At 47.3% G+C, this 19,333-nt stretch overlaps 1 protein-coding gene across 2 annotated transcripts in view; it reads left to right on the top strand.

Moving 5' to 3' along the window:
• ADGRD1 (adhesion G protein-coupled receptor D1) overlaps window positions 1-19,333 on the top strand; it is a 190,553-nt gene that overhangs the window by 11,598 nt on the left and 159,622 nt on the right. Inside the window, exons 3-6 of one of the 2 annotated variants that reach the window (XM_011961167.1) lie at window positions 1,205-1,288; window positions 3,780-3,875; window positions 6,287-6,409; window positions 16,313-16,492. In XM_011961167.1, coding sequence (XP_011816557.1) covers window positions 1,205-1,288; window positions 3,780-3,875; window positions 6,287-6,409; window positions 16,313-16,492 — 483 coding nt within the window. The remainder of the gene's footprint in view (window positions 1-1,204; window positions 1,289-3,779; window positions 3,876-6,286; window positions 6,410-16,312; window positions 16,493-19,333) is intronic. The other variant, XM_011961176.1, reaches the window with a different exon arrangement.

The following is a 19,333-nucleotide window of genomic DNA, read 5'->3' as shown; positions in this document are numbered from 1 at the left end:
ATGGGGTTTCACCGTGTTAGCCAGGATGGTCTTGATCTCCTGACCTCGTGATTCGCCCGCTTCGGCCTCCCAAAGTGCTGGGATTACAGGCGTAAGCCACCGTGCCAGGCTTTTTTTTTTTTTTTTTAAACAACGAATAACATAAAGATTATTAGTTGGTACTTTTCTATGATCTAGCAGTCATCGGGGGCAGCTGATTCTTGTTCAGTCATCTAAACCATTATTTCCACTTCTGGGAATGCATCCTGGAGACTGATCCCAGAGAAGACTAAAATTGTTTGCATAAAACCACTCATATCAGTGCCACCTGTACGAGGAAGGATGGAAGCTACTGATTGTCCATTAGCAGAAGAATGGTGACACCTGTTATGGGGCAGCTACTCAAGAGAATGTGACCCAAAGTCAAATTATGAGGGCTAGACAGAAACCAGGGAATAATTCAGAAAGCATTCAGAGAAGACCAGAACAGAAAATAACACGCCTGCATCAAGTTATGTTTACTCCAAGTACAAGGATCATGAAGGAAATTTCGAACTGAGTAATGCTTAGTCTGGAGGAAGCATAGAGGGAAAATGGAATGACCAGGACTAAATTGAGAAAGGCTTACTCTGCGAGTGTTGCGTCTACAACGAGCTGGCGGTGTGATTTTGTGCAAGACTTTCAGTTCTTGTCTTTTCGAATAGGCTAAGAATTCAATTCTCTTACAGATTATTGTTAGCATGAAATGAGGAAGTGTTTGTCGAGGACCTCAGTGCCTGGCAGACCATTCATGTTAGTTTTCTCCTCTTTTAAAATGGTTTTACCCTTATTTTTTTCTATAGTGTGATTGCATTAGATATTAACTCTAAAACAATAATAAATAACAGCAGGATATGGAACATTCTTATCTTTTCCTGACATGAATGGGCAAGCTTCTAGTGTGTCACCAGTAAGCACAGTGGCTTCTGTTTTCATGCAACAAGAGGCATTTATTCTTATTTACCCTGTTTTGTCCAGTTAAGGAACTATTTACCAGCTTCTAATTTAAGAGTTTCTTTTTCTAACCAAGAGTGTGTATTGAATGTTATTAAATACGCTTTCAGTATCTCCCATAGCCATGGTGATCCTTTTACTCTTCCCCCATAATGCGTATGCTAAGCAGTTCTTACCCTTTAGTTCTTTCCTCCCTAATGATGATTTAAAACTTTTATTCTTTTTCCCCAAGGATTTCAGGTCTTGGCGTCTGCTTCCCATTACTGGCCACTGGAGAATGTGGATGGGATCCATGAACTTCAGGATACAACTGGAGGTACAGACACAGGTGCTGAGAGCAGCTGTGGGCCCAGGAAACCCAGGGCCGCTGGGGAACGTGGGTGCTGAGAGTGGCTGTGGGCATGGGAAACTCAGGGCCATTGGGAGACATGGGTGCTGAGAGCGGCTGACCTGGGAAACCCAGGGCCACTGAGGGACATGGGTGCTGAGAGTGGCTGTGGGCCCAGGAATCCCAGGGCCATCAGGAGAACAGATGTGAACAGAATCTGCTTTGAAGCCAGGGTAATAGAGATGAACAAATACTTGTGTAACTTCCCATAATAATTATTTCAAAGCTTTTTATTTTTTGTAGAGATGGGGTCTTGCTATGTTGCCAGGTTGGTCTCAAGCTCCAGGCCTCAGCAATCCTCTGGCCTTGGCCTCCCAAAGTGCTGGAATTACAGGCGTGAGCCACTGTGCCAGGCCGCAAAGTATTTTACTAGAATTTTTATAGAGACAGCTATTACATATTGAATGGCAGAATTTCTGATTCAAAATATGATTAAAATGTGCATTTTCCCCAACAACCTTGAAGCAGAAGCTGGCCTGAGGATGCCTCTATATGCAAGTCCAGGTGTCTATTTTCTAGGTTGAACGGACTGGCGTCGTCTGCACGCTGGCCACAGCAGGGGCCTATCTGAAGCAGATGTCAAAGGCCAACTAAGACCAACTCACGTGTTTGAACGGCCTATGCTTCATTCAGCAAATGCATCCCCATCTACCACCCAGCTTCTCCACACACCAGCTCCATTGGAAAAGATTAAGCGTCGCCTAAGATGTTTCCAATGAGACCCAATTCCAAATAGTCTCTGTTTTGAGTTAATTCAGACATTTGTTGGTAAGAGAAACCTCACACCTTCCTGGGTATTTTTTTTTCTCTTTCTAATAAGGACTTTTTAAAAACCGTAAGCTTTGTATGACTTAGGACGGTTTTCCATTTCATTTTTATTTACTGATTGCTCTTGATCATGTCGGACGGCTGATGTGTGCGGCGAGGGTTTGCCATACAGCAATCCTAGTGTGTGCTTTGGTCGTCCCTGTTCTGCTTCCGTGGGAGGCATTTTATTTTTAAAACCAGGTATTGCCGGTGACGGTGCTTTCCACACTGGCACACTAGCATTTTCCGTACTCCTAGGATTTAATGTGTTGCTGGACATTACTGCTGAAGCTTCTGAAATGCTTCCTTAAAATCTGCACACTGAGAACCATCAGTGCTGCCTCTGCTGCTGGTGTTCTCAGAGTGAGGTGCAGTTGAGCACGCACTCCGTGAAGGGCACCTGCGTGGGTGCCACGCGCTGCCTGCCCAGCATTGCTCTCATCCACCTGCCTATAGGGCAGCAATATGGTCACATTTGGAAAGCACCCTAGAGCCAGGTGTCTTTTGCAAACGGTTGGCCTGGCAGGGCAGAGAAAGCCCCTGTGTAAGTTTGTTTCACGACTGGTTCGGGTTCAGACAAACCACGTTCCCTTGTTGGCCTCTAGTTTTCTTTTTTGAAGGCGTTTATTTTAAAGCTGTGGAAAGGGGGTCATTTCATCAAGAGGAGATGTCTTCTTGAAACAGTTCACTGTTCCAGGACCCAGCAATGAAAATGCCAGGAGTTTTTTCAAACAAGAGCTTGAATAACTATCAGTGTCTTTCTCTCCTCACCCCTATACCTGAACTCACTGTGGTGGCTTAAAGCAGTAACTCTTGGTACTTTGAAACCTTTACCTATGAAAAATTCTTCCCTTAAGGTGATACAATTACAGATACAGTTACACACTGTGGCTGCATTTTGTTCCCTGAATGTATCGACTTCCAGTAAAGCCCTAATATATCCCTGTTTGTCCTGGAGCACTGCACCCTGGAAGGTTTCTCTGCACTTCCCTGCTGGATGCATTCTCTAGGTTGTAATGCAATGCTGGCATATTTCAATTTGATTACAGGCTTCTTAAGGGAAAAAAGAAAAGAGTAGACCCCATCAGCACATTTAGCTGCTGGGGACAGGCGAATGGCTTTGGCAAGCCTTTGGAAGACGTGCAGCTTTGTTGTTTGTTGCCGAATTCTCCGTCGTTTTGTCCATTTGTCATCATCTCACGCAGTTGTTTTCATGCAGAGTGTGTGTCTCATCGGTTCTTGTGACATCATAACCATTCATCCTTTTGTTGAGCCTGTGTTATAAGTGGCCAAGTTCAATTTCATATCTCTCAACTAAGTGTCCGCATAGGGGTTGAAGCTGGAAAATTAGAACTATCACACGTGGCCAAATTCAGCAGCCATCACGCCCTGGCGTGTGAGCTGAGTGGGGTCATTGGAGTGGCCGAGCTGCTGACCAAAGTAAACAAGGGTGGTGGAGGCCGGGAGATGTGAGGCCCAAAGAGAAAGTCCAGGGTGCTCTTGGATGAAAAAGCCCCTCCTGCTGCCTGCTGCAGGTTGAGAGATATGTTGGTCCCATTTGTCTTTCGTCTCACTCATTCGCTGTGCTTTTTGTTTTTGTTGTTTCACCCAGCGTCCCGAACCCACAAGCTCACTGTGCTTCCTTCCCGTAATGCTACCTTTGTGTATTCCAATGACTCTGCCTACTCAAATCTCTCTGCAACCGTAGGTGAGCATTTACGTACTTTTGTTCTTCGTTCTGTCAAGTTTGGATCTACGATGAATTCTGAGGCCAATTCTCTTTGGTAGTATCTGAATTCACTATGTCCTGGCTAGCAAGTGAGCAAATGTCCCAGTCAAGAGAGCAGATCCAAGGTGTTAAAAAATAACCACTAGGGTTAAGTCTAAAGGAAGATTGCAACACATTAGAACAGGGGTCCCCAGTCCCTGTTACCAATCCGTGACACTGGCACCAATCCGCAGCCTGTTAGGAACTGGGCTGCACAGCAGGAGGTGAGTGGTGGGTGAGTGAGTGAAGCTCCATCTGTATTTACAGCCGCTCCTCATCGCTTGCATTACTGCCCGAGCTCCACCTCCTGTCAGATCAGCGGCAGCATTAGATTCTCTCGGGAGCACAAACCCTACTGTGAACTGCACCTGCGAGGGACCCGGGCTGCACGCTCCTTATGAGAATCTAATGCCTGATGATCTGTCACTGTCTCCCATCACCCCCAGAGGGGACTGTCTAGTTGCAGGAAAATAAGCTCAGGGCTTCCCCTGATTCTACATGATGGTGAGTTGTGTAATTATTTCATTACATATTACAATGTAATAATAATAGAAATAAAGTGCGCAATAGATGTAATGCACTTGAATCATCCCGAAACCATCCTCTCCAACCCGTCCATGGAAAAATTGTCTTCCATGAAACTGGTCCCTGGTGTCAAAAATGCTGGGGACGACTGCACTAGAAGGTATATAATTCTTTCAGGTTCCCAGGATCTTCTAAGCCAGCTGCTTGTTTTCAGAACAAAACAGACACAAGATGAGACCTTTTCTAAACATAGAGGTTGTTGGGATTTTTCAATGATTTGTCTTCTTTGGGGGAGGAAAGCAGGCCATTTTAAAGGAAAATTAAAGTTAATTTAAAAATACCTCATCAAACATTTGATTTCTTATAAACATTAAAATCAGCCTTTCATCCGTAGCTGGACTTTAAAAAAATTGTTAGAAGCTGTTTGTGAAACATATACCCACGAGAATCATGGTTAAATTATTTTCTTATTTGATAACCTCCAGCACCTACATGGCTCAACGTGAAGCTCAAAGCAAAAGGGGTAATAGCAACTGAGGCATTTATTAGATCAGCATAGTAGCCCGTTCTGACCCTGTCGATCTTACCCTGTGATCCTTTTCAACACAGAAACTGCTCCTTCAACTGTAAGGTGATTGGCTTCCAAAATTAACGTTGCCAGTCAAGCAGTCTGACTTAGGGGTTCATACAGCCTGGCTCAATTATGCAACCACTAGTGATCCATTTAACCTTGCAATACATAGGTCTCCATCAGCAAAAACCAGATAAAATTTAAAAATGAGTTTGAAAACAGTAAGGAAAAGCACCGAGGTCCCTTAAGTTGGTTATCCATGTGACAGTGTAGCTGGAAAGCCTGAGCCGGGGTTGGGGTCAGGTCTGCAGACCTTGTTAGCTCTCCCGTGTGTCTTCAGCTGGGCTGACGGCTGCCGGGGCTCAGACATTCTCCCCAGCCCATGTGGTAGCAAAGATCTGTGAGTGACTGTGACCCCAGTTAACAATAAATGCCTACTCCTGATTTTTATAGTCTTCACTTATCTATTCTGTAAACCATTTACCCCACACCCTCACCATCAGATCCCCTGGCCATGGGAACGGGACACAACAGGATGATCGGACGGGGCAGTGCCCCTCGGGATTTGTGGCCAGCTGGGCTTGTCACCTGCAGGTTCTCCTGGGACTAGGCAAAATGTTACTTGGGGTTTTCCTCCTAGTGCCTGAAAATGAGTTCTGCTAAAATCCCAAATCTACCTGTCCAGGTTCAGGGGATTTCAATTAAAACTCAAAAGGAGAAGGAGTTCAGCTGTAGTTCCATGTTCACACTTGCACTGAAATGTTCCACTTGGAATGCTCAGCATGAGGACGGGAGTAGGGAGGACTCAAAAAGCAGGTAGGCACAGTCAAAGTCCAGGACAGGAGGCTGTCGCCACGCCACACGCTTGGTAACCCATCTGTTGGCAAATATCACAATTATCACATCATCATACAATATGATATGCAATATGAAATCTATATGCAAAGGTCTGTATGCATTTGTATATAATACCTGCATATTATGTACAAATATATTAATATTATTTAATGTTAAATTTTTACCTGACACATACACATAACTTATTTACAATTTAATTACTAATAATTAAATATTACTGAATTACTGATGCTATGAATATTCATATTATAGAATAATATAGGTTATAAATATATAATTAGAAAGATCAACAATACTGCATACTTACACATAAGTTATTTGTAGGTCTGACACACATCTTCAGACTTTGAATCTTGGAAGGTTATTAACATATGATGTTGTCATTTTTCTTCCTTAGATATTGTGGAAGGGAAGGTCAACAAAGGCATTTACCTGAAAGAGGAAAAGGGAGTCACACTTCTCTATTACGGCAGGTACAACAGCTCCTGCATTAGCAAGCCAGAGCAGTGTGGCCCTGAAGGTGAGTAGCTGATCCCTGCGGCGTCTTTGTCATGCATTTCATTATCAGGGAGCACCTGCTTCTCTGGCAACTGGCAGATGTGAACCTGAGGTTCTCATCAGTTGCAGAATGCGTGAGAATGTCAATGACGGATTGGAGGGCAGGGGAGGGAGGAATACAGGCAAGGAGGTTACTAAGCAGAGACTTGTCCTGGTGGCTGGAAGTTATAACATCCTCTTACAGAGATGTGAGATCAAAATACTTAATCTTGTAAAGGAGGGGGAAAAAAAAAACCTTCCTAAAAAACGGATACAGCAATGTCACCGTGGGGACTGGACAGGGCTGCGGCGTTTCTGGGAAGGAAATTGATGGCATGGCACCTGCGGTGTGATTTCTGGCTCTGGGATGTTGACAGTGGGCGGGCAGGGCATACCCTCGAACACTCGTGCGTGGTTTGGTTCTTTCACATTCATCGAGAGGGGCTGGGCCGTGGCTCGACCTGTCCTGGCGAGCGGTCACAGGCCTGTGGCTAACATCATGCCATGGACAGAGCAGAGATGCAAAAGAAACACCGGGAATCGACTTGCTTTCGTTTGCTTTGACTGTGTGAAGTGTAACCTGCTCTCTCGTATCTAGGCTTCAGGCAGTGCACATCCGGACCACATTGCAAATTTTCTGGGAAATTGTTCTCTGCCATCCAAACCAGCTTGGAGCCTTTAAGTTCCTTTCTCCTAGACAAAAAGAAAATTATGATTTCTAGGGAGGAACAAAGCTGACTGCAGGCCTCGTATGAAGCTCTGAGGCATTTAGGACATCAGATGGCCTGTGATGAGTTCATTGTACATGATTGTAGGACAATGTGGACTATGTTCCAGTAAAAATAAACAACAGCTTAGCAAGGCAAAAACATGTGGGAGGCTACATCTCGGGCTTTGTGGAAACCAGAATTTTGAGCAATGGTTATGAGGCCCAAAACCACGGTCAGGTTTACAAACTCATAGTTTGAGCTGTTCCTGAGTTCAAACAGCTCCATAAACATCCCAGGCTTATTTGTTTTTACAAAGTGAAAAACAACCATGGGCTCGGCGTGGGCTCAGTGGCGAGGAGGACAGGAGAGTCATATGTGCTCCTTCCTTTTGTTGGATTCGGGAAGGGCGGGCATCTCTGCGGTGGCTGTTTCTGGGTTTCTAGGGAACGGCTTCTCTTGGGAGCAGAGGCATCCCAAAAGCTCCAGCAGCCACACTGGAATCAGTCTCATTTGAGGACAAGGATGGTGCAGGCGCCAGGGGTCCCAAGGCCTGGGACTATCACAGATTACGAACCCGAGACAGGAGACTGTGATGGGACCAGTGGGAAATCAAAGCTACTGGACAAGTTTTGTCTGCACGCCGAGGTCACACGTGAGAGGCCTCTGAGTTGATTCTGGCCTGTGGCTGTGTTCAGTTGGACAGGCATCGGGTTAAAATTTTAAAATTAGCTGCCAACATTGAAAAATAGGAAATTTTCACAGATTTCCAGTTTTTCTGGAGAAATCTCTCCTGACTTCTCTGGCTGGCTGGAGCGAAGTCGTGGTGGCCCTGGGCTTCTGTCTCCAGTTCCCCTCAGCCCCCACCAGACTTCTCGACTCTTCCAATAATCTTCAGGTTGAACAGAGCCTGTCCGCAGCGGGAGCTCTGGGGCCAGAAGGCGTGGGTTCCACTCTCGGTTCCGACCTGTTCGTGGGGGTCTTGGTCAACCGCTGCTTCCCTCTGAAAAGCCTGATCTGTAAAGGGAGTGAATAAAAGGACCTTCCCATGGAGTTGCTGTGAAGACTGGAATAACTTACAGCATATTCCGAGCACATGGTTGGTCCAGTGTCGAGGGGTCGTTTGGATTTATCATTTGTGTGTCAATGATTCCAAACTTCCCCTTCTGCACAGAGTATCTTTTCTCAGAACCTCACTTTGCCTGCTTGGAGGGTGACTTCTGACAGAGGGGCCGTTGTGGTTGAGCTGATCATAATAGATGCATACCCTCGTTTTGAGCCCCGACTCTGCACCACTCCTTGTTCTAATCCCAAACATGTACTCACTCATTTCATGCCCCCAACATGAGACACACAAGAACCTGCAGGGAAGAAAGAGCCATGAACTCGGGCTTTATGTCCCACTGTTGACAATGTTTTGTGTGTCGTGGTTACACGGAACTTTTAAGATATTTTTCACGTGGCCACTTTCTGTAGAGCATGGCCAGATATAAAACAAAGCCTGGAGTGCGGTGGCTCACACCTGTAATCCCAGTGTTTTGGGAGTCAGAGGCAGGATGACTGCATGAGCCCAGGAGTTCGAGACCAGCCTGGGCAACACAGTGAGATCTTGTCTCTAAAGAAAAAGAAGAGAAAGGAAACAGAGTCAGGAAACCTTCAATCAACGCCAGCTGGGTGAGAGGCTGCTCTTGTGAGGCCTGATGCAGATGCAGATGCAGAGGGTAGGTGGGGCATTTCTCATCGTGCCCCCCCTGGGTCTTGAGTTCAGCTTCATAAGGTGACTGGGCCACGAGCCTGCACGAGGGCCATGGCATGCCTTTCCGGCTTTCCTCTGCCCTATCCTTGGCTCAGCTGGATTCTCCTGGGACCCTGATGAGCTTGTACTTCTGTGTGCGGGAGAAAAAGCCATGAACAGGGAAGACCTGCCCAGCATTTTCCAAATTAAAGTCCCTGTAGCAGGAGGCAGAGAAAGCCTTCTCAGGGGGCACTTGGAGCAACTACAACAAAAATTAATGGTTTTGTTTTTATTTTAATATAATGGGTGCATCAGAAATGAATTTTCATATATATTATTTAAGAGGAAATTTCAGTAAGCACCGAGCTTTAAAAGTGGGTAGATTTAAAGGAAAATATTCCCTAATAATCATAATTCAGGTGGTGTTCAGATCTGATAAAAACTGTGAATGATTGGAACGTGGGAAGCATTGATTTAGCCTTTTCAGATGTGTTGAGTGAGTCCTCCACACTTACTGGTGTGGGCAGAAGCTTATAACCTGTTATTCTTATAACAAAAAACAACATTCAAATAGAGAAATGCTCTCCAGTCCCTGCCTAACAGGCCCACTGCTTTTATATTTCTTACTTCCAAATCCTGATGTGGTCTTTGTTCATATTTTCAGCTGATTTTTTAACAAATAATGTTTTAGGGGACATAGTTGATGCTGAGAAACATGGCTGTCCCCCAAGGGCACCCATGGAAGGCAGAGGTTCCTGCTGTGGCCCTGCTCCGGACCTCTGCTCCGGGCCCTCCCTCCACCCCTGCTTCTGCCAGAGCCTCTCTGCTGCTTGTCTGCCTGCCTTCATTCTAGGAGCTACTGTGGGTCCTGACTTTTGGCAAATGGTGCCTTTTGGGGACATTTTCTTAAGGTCACTTGCTGCGAATGGGGGAAGCTTTGGAGGACATTGGAGAGAAAAAGGCTGTTTGGATCTCTGCCCATTCTTGAATGTTAAGGTTAGAAAACATAGTCTGTTCCTTCAATATTCAGGATTCTCTCTTTCAACTCCCCTGACCAGTGAGCACACAGGTGGGGAAACTGAAAAGAGGAAGAGGCACTTGCTGGAATGTCCTAGCACCTTCTTTCACCTACCTGGAGACCTTGACGGCTCAGCTCGAGTGTAACCTTCACAGGGATGAGCTGCGGTCCGGGTGAGGTCCTCTGTCTCACGCCCTCATTGTTCCCCCAACATTTCTTCCCAGAACTTGCACCACTGATGATGGCCTGTCACTTCTGTCTCCCTTACTTGGTCTTCAGCTCGGTGAGGACGAGGACTGAGTCTGTCTTGACCGCTGATGAGTTCTCAGTGCCCGGCACACCATAGATACTGCACATGGGATGCATCTCCATCCAGGTTTTGCTGTACCTTCACGTGAATACTGAGCAAGGGCCATTCACGACTCCTAGAGAAGTCATTTCTCCAACATCGAACGCACAGTCAATACTGACTACACTCAAGCACGTTGCTAGGAGGTGGATCTCATGTGACATTTCTGACCATAATAAAATGAAGTTAAATGAAACTGATTGCACAAAATCCAGAAAAGGTCATTTTCCATCTCCAGCATCAAGGTGCAAATTATTAGGTAATTCTTCCTTGCTGACTCTCATTTCTACCTCTGATTTATTGCTATGTCAGTTAAGAGAATGTTATTTGATAGAACAAGTAAAAGCACGGACAGCAGCAGAAAAAGAAGCCCATTCCATTGTTGGACTCCTCTGACTCTCAGTGTGTTAGTTCTGATATTGGGCTAAATTCTGTCTTGAGTAACTTCTGCCCATTGCTTCTAGTTCCAGCTCTACTGTGAATGGCTTTGGCAGCTCCTGGGAAAGGCAGCCTCCCTGATTAGCCCCTCAGCTTTGCCTTCCTCCTTCTGTGAATATTTCCTTCGCTTTTTCCTCACATGTATTAAGAACTTCCTCTGCTTATAAACCCCAGGGAGGCCACTGAGGTCCCGAAGCAGCAGCTGGAGCATCTCTGCGTGGCCACTTCCATCTTCTCAGCTCTGAGTTGGCTTTTTCCCCCCTTTGCATTTGTTTCTTAAATTTAAAAAGCTGTCGACAATATGCTAAAACACTTGCAGGTAGAGTTTTAGGCTAGAAATTTCCGGAGTGGCCTGGAGGACACGGGCCTGGCAGGGATCCAGCTACTCTCTTCCTCAGATGATCCGGGGTCAGGGGACTCGGAGGCCTGTGGAGCAGGCGATCCTCAGAGAAGCATTCGTTCAGCATGCTCCTTGAACAGATGGGGAAACTGAGGCCCAGAAAGGATGCAAGATGAGCCTGAGCTGCACGATGCTGTGGTGCAGTGCATCTCCAAGTACAGCTCATAGGCCCTGGGTGGCAGCAATTGCAGGTTCCCAGGCCCCCACCAGGATGTGCTGATTCCAAGTCTCAGAGGACAAGGCCCGGGAATCTGCATTTTAAGCCAGTGTCTCCAGGTGATTCTCGCAACTCACGTGATACTACATCCTGGAACTGGCCGCGGCTGACTATACGTGCTTTGTTTGGTGGGTGCTGTGTTGATCTTCTGTTTTTATAGTGAGACTTTCTAGATTGTCTCCAGCCAGGCAGGTGGATCCAAATGCCCTAGCCCACCAGGTTTCCAGAAATGGAATTTCTCCCGGTGCTTTCAGTGTTTTTCTTTTAAAATTAACATTCAACTCTGGCAGGACACAGTGGCTCACACCTGTAATCCCAGCACTTTGGGAGGCCGAAGCAGGAGGATTGCTTGAACCCAGGAGTTTCAGACCAGCCTGGGCAACATAGGAAGACCCCGTCTCTACGAAAAAAAAAAAAAAAATTAGCAGGGCACGGTGGTGTGTACCTGTCGTCCCAGCGACTCAGGAGGCTGAGGCAGGAGGATCACTTGGGCCCAGGAGGTCAAGCCTGCAGCCAGCCATGATTGCACCACTGCACTCCAGCCTGGACCACAGGGCAAGACACTGTCTCAGAAAAAGTCAACCTTTACATATGGGAAAATTTCATTTAAAAATCTACACTTCTGACTTCTCTTAAAATATCAGAACTGCTCCCCTGCACCCCACTGGCAGCAGCCGGTCGGGGTAAGGAGTGACCGCCCATTAAGGCAGGCCCAGCATTTTCCAGATGTCCTCAGCCTGCAGGACTCTCTGCTGTCCCTCGTTGTGGCTGAAGGCAGTGGCCATTCCCCAGGATGGCCTGCGTGTGGCTTTGTTAGAGGAGCAGAGACCGGGAAAGGGAAGAATTTCTTATTCCCGTGAGGAAAGTGAGTGCCCTACAGCCCCAGGCATTTCAGGAAGCGATTAGAGTGGGGCTTTGGGGTGGGGGTGAGGAGTGAGAATTTTAAAGGCTCGATGTGCAAACAAGTGTCTCCTCCTGGTCACACAGGTACAAGGCCCACGAGGCAGCCGGGAAACAGGCTCTGAGTCTTACGTGGAAGCGTGTGGGACGCGCAGCCTCGTGGCTCGCTAGGAAATGCAGTGGGCCACAGGCTGGTCGGGTTGCTGGGACGGCCATCAGACCCTGTCCCTGCCTGGCTCCGGCTCTGTTCTCAAGGCTGCTTTCCTGGTGTGGGGGCAGCATCCGTTCAGAAGCTCCAAGTTCTGGTTTTGTTAGCTGAGTCTGCGCATGCCTGGGCCAGTCCTGGTGATTCTGATTGGCCCAGCCCGAGTCAGCCTTCGGGTGTGCGGTCTGCGGTGACTGGGGTGGGGGTACGGACGCCAGGCGGGCCCACAGGCCTGTAGAACCTCGTGCCCTCCTGGGCCGCTGTTTCTGTGGCATGTGTTGAATCATGCTCTTGCACGGTGCTGAGTCTGTGGACCCGGGAAGAGCAGCTCCATGCATGATCTCCAAGGGAAGGGCCGTAGCCGCAGCACAGCTATTACAAACGCAGACTCCAGATCCAGGCTGCCTGGGTTCAAATCCTGACTCGTCACAGACCAGCTGTGTGGCCTTGGGCAAGTTACCTCACCTCTCTGTGCTTCAGTTTTCTCCGCTATGAAATGGGGACAGTGAAGATGCCTAATTTACAGGTTGTTGGGAGGATTTAGCCTCAGCCCATATAAATTCTCCTTACCTGCTGGAAATCATCCTTTGTTTTATGCAGTGGTCTTTACATATGAAGGGAATTAACTTCTCATCTGTTAGATCTATGACAAATATTTTTTCCCTAGATGGTTGTCTGTCTTTGAGTTTGTTATGGTGATTTTTTTTTTTGCCTTGCAGAATATTATATTTATGCACTCAAATTTATTAGTCTTTTCTTATAACTTCTAGATTTTAATTTTTCCTTTTTCTGTCTTGTCGAGAAAGATCTTTCCTCATTTTATTTTTTGGATGTTTTAGGATTCAGTGCTTATAACAAAAAAAAGTTATTACATTAGTTTGTCAATATTGTGCTTGTTTCTTTTTCTTTCAGATTTTTCCTTGTTTGTACTGATGGCCCAACTCCATGAGGCAAAGTTCCTTAAAAGGCTAATATAGAAGGCGCATTGTAAATGTTTTATGACTCTATGAAGACGTGACTTGATACTTAAATATAAGCTGTTGCTTAGGTAGAAGTCATTGTTTTGTGGGTTGAGTGAACGAAATGAAAAGCTTGGTTACCAGCACCGTGGATGGCCTTCAATCTACCCTTTCCTAACACCACATGGAATTTTAAAATTTTTATTTCTCTTCCTGAACAGAAAGACATTTGGCCAAGACAGGCTCATTTTGAATTGAGTGAAAGGAGTTTTAAAATGCAGCAAAGTTTTTGGAAAAAATTAACTTCCATGAATCCTACTGGGAATTTGTTTCATAACAAAAATTTCACAACGCACTGTGCTGAGTTCCTTGTGAAACGGGTTGTTTCTGAGTGTGGAGGGAAGTGGTGGGAGGCTCAGGGGTTTGTCTTGGCCTCTGGGCCCCTCAGAGCACAAGGCAGGTGTTGCAGAGAGCCTGCTCATGAGGTAGGTGTGGGTCGGGCACACCCGCGTCAGCTGCCCCAGGCCTCTGTGCAGCCTGCACAGTCACACTGTTCCGCGGTGACCACGTTACTGGGCACTTGTGAAGGCTTTTTCCTTTCCCAGGAGCCCTAAGGACAGACACTGCAGGGCTTGGAGTTGTACACTGCAGCCTCTCAGAGGTCCAGAAAGGTCCAGGCCCCTTCCAATTTTTTGGATGCTCTTCTTCTCTTAAAAAGTAAAATGCAGAAATTCCGTACCAGGGTTTTAAAATGTATGCTGTGTTTTTCATGAATCCTGCGAGGGCTTTGAACTCACAAAGGCATAGTTGTCTTGATATATTGTCACAAGACATTTGAAGGACTTGTAACAGATACGTTAATTCATAAGGCATCACAGAAAGGACGGTGGGCGATGAGACACCACCTTATACATGAATGACAAATGTCTTCTTTGAATTCAGTGACTCTCTAAGACTGTGTCCATAACCTCATGTGAAGGTAAGGCCTAAAGTCTAAATTTGGCACCACTTATAGAAATAAAGGCCAGGGCAAATACCCTTCTGCCTCTCCCCCCAGCCCACCGTCCCATCATGGGCCTCTTTGGACTAGTTCTGGGCACGTGTTCTCTCTCAGCACCACTGAACCCTCTCACCCACATGCCTGGGCTGGGCTTGGCGGGGGTGAGGCAGCTGGATGTATTTCCGGCTGTCACAGGCAGAGTCCAGGCAGGCAGCTAGTGTCACACACACACACACACACACACTGACACACACACACACAGGAGTTTACACACAAAGAAAGGCCAGGTGGGCAGATGCTGCTGGAGGCAAAGAAGTGGAATAGAGAAAACCAGAGCTCCAAAATGCAATGCTAGAGAGGCCCAAGCTCCAGGGAGCCTCCAGCGAGGCCCTGCCCCAACTGCCCCTTCAGCAGAGAGCCCCGCCCCCAGACCAGTGGGCGTGAGTGCAGGACAGCGGTCGGGGTTGGGGGGGCACACTCAGGAGCTGGGCTTTTGCAGTTCCTCTTTTTTTTTTGAGACAGAGTCTCACTCTGTCGCCCAGGCTGAAGTGCAACGGTGCGGTCTCAGCTCACTGCAACTTCTGCCTCCCCAGTTCAAACAATTCTCCTGCCTCAGCTCCCGAGTAGCTGGGACTACAGGTGCGCGCCACAACACCTGGCCAATTTTTGTATTTTTAGTAGAGAGGGCTTTTCACTATGTTGGCCAGGTTGGTCTCAAACTCCTGACCTCAGGTGATCCACCTGCCTTGGCCTCCCACAGTGCTGGGATGACAGGCGTGAGCCACCGTGCCCGGCCTGTAGTTCCTCTTGTGGTGAAAAGATGGAGAAATCCCACATCAGGATCATAAAAATTGCACTGTTTTTCCATGTTTACATTGATCACAGTAGGACTTTGGACCCACCAAGGTACAATATCTCATTGTCATAGTGTACCGTAATATACTGCCACAACACATTTGAGGGATGTTCTATCTGATGCTGGTGGAGGAGGTAACATGAACTGATGGGTCAGTTCGTTCATGCTAACATGCGTCACTCAGACTATTTGGTCCACATGGAATCCCTCCTTCCCCACAGCATGGGCCTGGGGTCAGGACTTCCATGAATGTGCAGACTGGGGTCTTGAAAAAGGTTTCAGCTGCTGACCTCTCTGTGTTCAACTGGGAAATGAACAATTGAGGATATCAACAACCTTAAAAGTGTACTTCCCTTTGGCAAGAAACCCCATCTTGGGAATGTATCCTAAAGGCATATAATCTGAGATAGGCAAAAAAATTTGCTTCAAGTTCTGTTTGAAAATTTCTTCACAGTGGAACAAAACCTTAAGATCCAGCGACAGGACTGTTGTTTAAAAAAAGACTGTGGTGCTTGTTTAGAATGCACTGCTGTGCAGACATAAAAATGACAACGTGGAAGTGTATTTATGGACATTGGAGGAAGTTCGCGGGGGAGTAAATTTTATAGAAATGTTGTTTATAAACCAGTGTGCCTGAGATGGTTCATGTCTTTGTAAAATCTATTTATAGAAAAGGCTGAGGAAGGAGCCACCCTAACCACGTTTCTGGAGGAATAGGAAAGCAACCTGGAGGGTGTAGGTCTTCACATTTGCACGCCCCCAGTGGGGACTGCAGCGATCTTCCTCAGTCACTGGTGACCTTGAGTGAACTAGCCTCAGTTCCTGCATCTGTATAATGGGGATGAAGCAAGATTTTTGTACTTTTTAAAAGGCGAGAGTTCATTTCAAACTCCTAGAAAAGTGCCTGGCGCTATGTGAGCCCTTAATAAACATGTGCAAATATTACTGTCTGGATTTTCTGAACTGAACATACACTGCCTTTAGAATGGGGACAACATGCTTTTCGAATGAAAAATAAAAAGCAAAGAGAACCATGTGCTTCTGAGAAGTCGAGTCCCCTGCTCTCTGTGAATAACGGATTTTGTGACTTTCCTCTCCTCAGGGGTCACATTTTCTTTCTTCTGGAAGACACAAGGAGAACAGTCTAGACCAGTCCCTTCTGCGTATGGGGGACAGGTCATCTCCAATGGGTTCAAAGTCTGCTCCAGCGACGGCAGAGGCTCCGTGGAGCTGTACACACGGGACAATTCCATGACATGGGAGGCTTCCTTCAGCCCTCCAGGTAAGTGACAGCGTCGGCCCCGGGAGGCTGTGCCTGGAGGTGACATGGGAGGCCTCCTTCAGCCCCCTGGTGAGTGACAGCATCAGTCCCGGGAGGCTCTGCCTGGAGGAGTGGAGACCTCTCTGAGAACGGGATGCTGAGGAGCCCAGCGCAGCCCAAGGAGCCCAGGGATGCTGCTGCCTCCTGGCGCCTGAGCTCCTTTCGTTTAAGGTTGCTGGGGAGGTGCACGGGGAGAGGCAAGGATGTGCCCTTGGTAAGTCGTCTTTGGGTGGTGCAGAGCCTGGGCTCCGTCTGCCCATGCGCTGTGACTGCCGTGGGTTACCTGACCACACTGAGCTTCAGTGACCACACCTGTGATGTGCAGATGATACTAACAGGAATTACCTCACGGTTTCCAGGAAATTAAGCTGAAGATGCGGTGTGCAAACTGCAAGCAGTGGTTACATTTCTCCTTCTTTTCCTTCTCATTTTCCCTCTTTCTCCTCATCCTCCTCCTTTTTCTCTCATATTCTTTGTCTCTTCCTCTTTCTCTTCCTCCCCCTCCTCTTCTTCCTTCTTCTTAGTGGTATAGACTCGAAATTGTTTAAAGCATGATGAGAAGAAGCTTTTGGAGAGAGAGGCTGAAGATTCGGGGAGCAGAGGAAGGGGCTGAGGGAGCGGGCGTGAAGCACTGGGCGGTGTGTGGTCTTGGAGGAGGGAGGGGCCCTGGATGTGTGGAAAGAGGACAGGGGTCCCTGCACGTTGGCTGAGTTTGCAGGTGGGTGTTGAGACACGGACATGGGGTAGGAGGGCCATAGAGGCTGACGAAGGTCTGAAGTGGAAGCTGGAGAAGGGGAACAGGTGGCCGGGGATGCAGAAGGACTCAGGGTGGCGTGGAGTGGGGGCCTCGTCAGGACTGGAGTCCAACAAGGGAAGGGCAGAGGTGAAGCAGGCAGCACAAAAGCCTAGGATGGCCTCCTGGCAGGAAACAGCTTTGATGTATTTAAGGGAAATTCATTTTCTGGCTCCTTCTTAAGAGAGGCTGCATGGCCCAGTTATTAAAAAGCGTGAACTCTGTAGCCAAACAGGCTGGATCAATCCCGCCTCTGGACGCTGGTAGTTGTGTGAACCTGGGCACCTTCCCTAACTACCCTATGCCTCAGTTTCCTTATTCATAATATGACAGGAATAGCGGTATCACATCATAGGGTGACTGTGAGAACGAAGTGGGCTGCTATGCATCAAGCCTGGACTGATGGCACAGTGGGCCCAGGTGTTTGCCTTTTTCTGTGGCTGCTCGGTGTGCTCTGACCAGCTTGTACCTCCACCTCTGTAAGGAGGGGCAATGCAGCAAACATCTGCTTCGAATTTGCCGTCTGTGATCCCTAAGGTCGGAAATAATCTCTGCCTCCCTACCCTGACACAGAACCATCTGAACCTTGTCCGGGACCCTCCTGTTCCACTTGCTATCAGAGTCCGATTGCAAGCATCTTATCTCTGTGCTCCTTGGGGCTGGTGGAACATGGTTTCAGGCACCCATTAGGTTCTCTGACCTTGAACATGCTTTAAGGTAAAGCGTGCTCAACTCTGGCTGCTTTTCCACGCAGGGAAAGGGCGAGAATTAGAAACACTTCTGGCTGGCAATATGCTCTCTTTTGTGCATTGAAGGCGTTTGTTATTCTTGCTTCAATAATACTTTGGATCAACCTAGGATCCAAGCATGCTCCAGAGACTCAAAATTATCAGAAAGTTGCACAATCTTGAGCAAGAAGCCCTGATGTCACTCTGGGTGATCTAAGATGCATGGCTGGCTGGAGGCGATGCCTGTCCTTTAAAAGCACCGTGCTGTTCCTTCCAGCAGCAAGCTCAGGAGGATGGTTTACCACACACGCTGGCAGAACAAAGGGGACCCTTTGTGGGGGAAGTGGCAGTCAAAGTCTGATGAACATTCTTGTTGATGAGCGTGGTTCTTGTGCCAGAGAGAAGAGTAACACAAAAGTTGGTTGATGGAGGTTCCTGAATGAGCAGGGAGGTTGGTCTTCCCCACCAACTCACTCCCATGTTGGTTAACATTATACACCCTCGCTTAGAGCAGAGGCTGATGCCAATGGCCTGTGCGCTGACTTGGGTCCTCAGATGCGTTTTATGGTCCTATATTGTGATTGCCTAGGCCATGTTTGTAAGAAAAATATTTGGAATGATTTACGATCATTAGTAATGATTTTATTTTAAAATTAAGATTTTCCGATTTCTCTTGGAAATAAAAAGACTGGCAAGGCAGGCTGTTCATCTCTTGGGTTGCTGGTGGGGGAGGTGAGTGGGGGCCACCTCCCTGTGATAGGGCAGCCACCCTTCCATGCACCGCAGTCAGCACAGAAGCCACGTCCTCAGGGAAAGCCCGTTACTGTGCTTCCCCGCTCCTTGGCCTCTGCAGACTGGCTCTGTGGGCGCCACAGAATGCGTATGTTGCTGTTAGATTTTAATAGACTTTGTTTTTTAGAACAGTTTTAGATTCACAGAAAAATTGAGTGCAGAGTTCAGAGAATTCCCATTGCCCTCCACCTCCACACATGCACAGCTTCCCCACTATGGACATCCCCCCACCAGAGTGATCCATTTGTTACATTTGATGAACCTACAGTGACACATCATTGTCGCCCAAGGTCCATAGTTCACATTAGCTCTTGGTGTTGCACATTCTATGAGTTGGTGAGGTGGGTCTTTTGCCCATTTTAAAACTTGGATTGTCTTTCTTTCTTTCCTTCTTTCTTTCTTTCCCTTTCTTTCTTTTCTTTCTTTCTTTCTTTCTTTCTTTCTTTCTTTCTTTCTTTCTTTCTTTCTTTCTTTCTTTCTTTCTTTCTT

The sequence above is a fragment of the Colobus angolensis genome, unplaced genomic scaffold (genome assembly GCF_000951035.1).
Source record: "Colobus angolensis palliatus isolate OR3802 unplaced genomic scaffold, Cang.pa_1.0 Scaffold115, whole genome shotgun sequence".
Classification (NCBI taxonomy): domain Eukaryota; kingdom Metazoa; phylum Chordata; class Mammalia; order Primates; family Cercopithecidae; genus Colobus; species Colobus angolensis.
The sequence above is the reverse complement of the archived record's forward strand: the minus strand, read 5'-3'. Positions and strand labels throughout refer to the sequence as shown.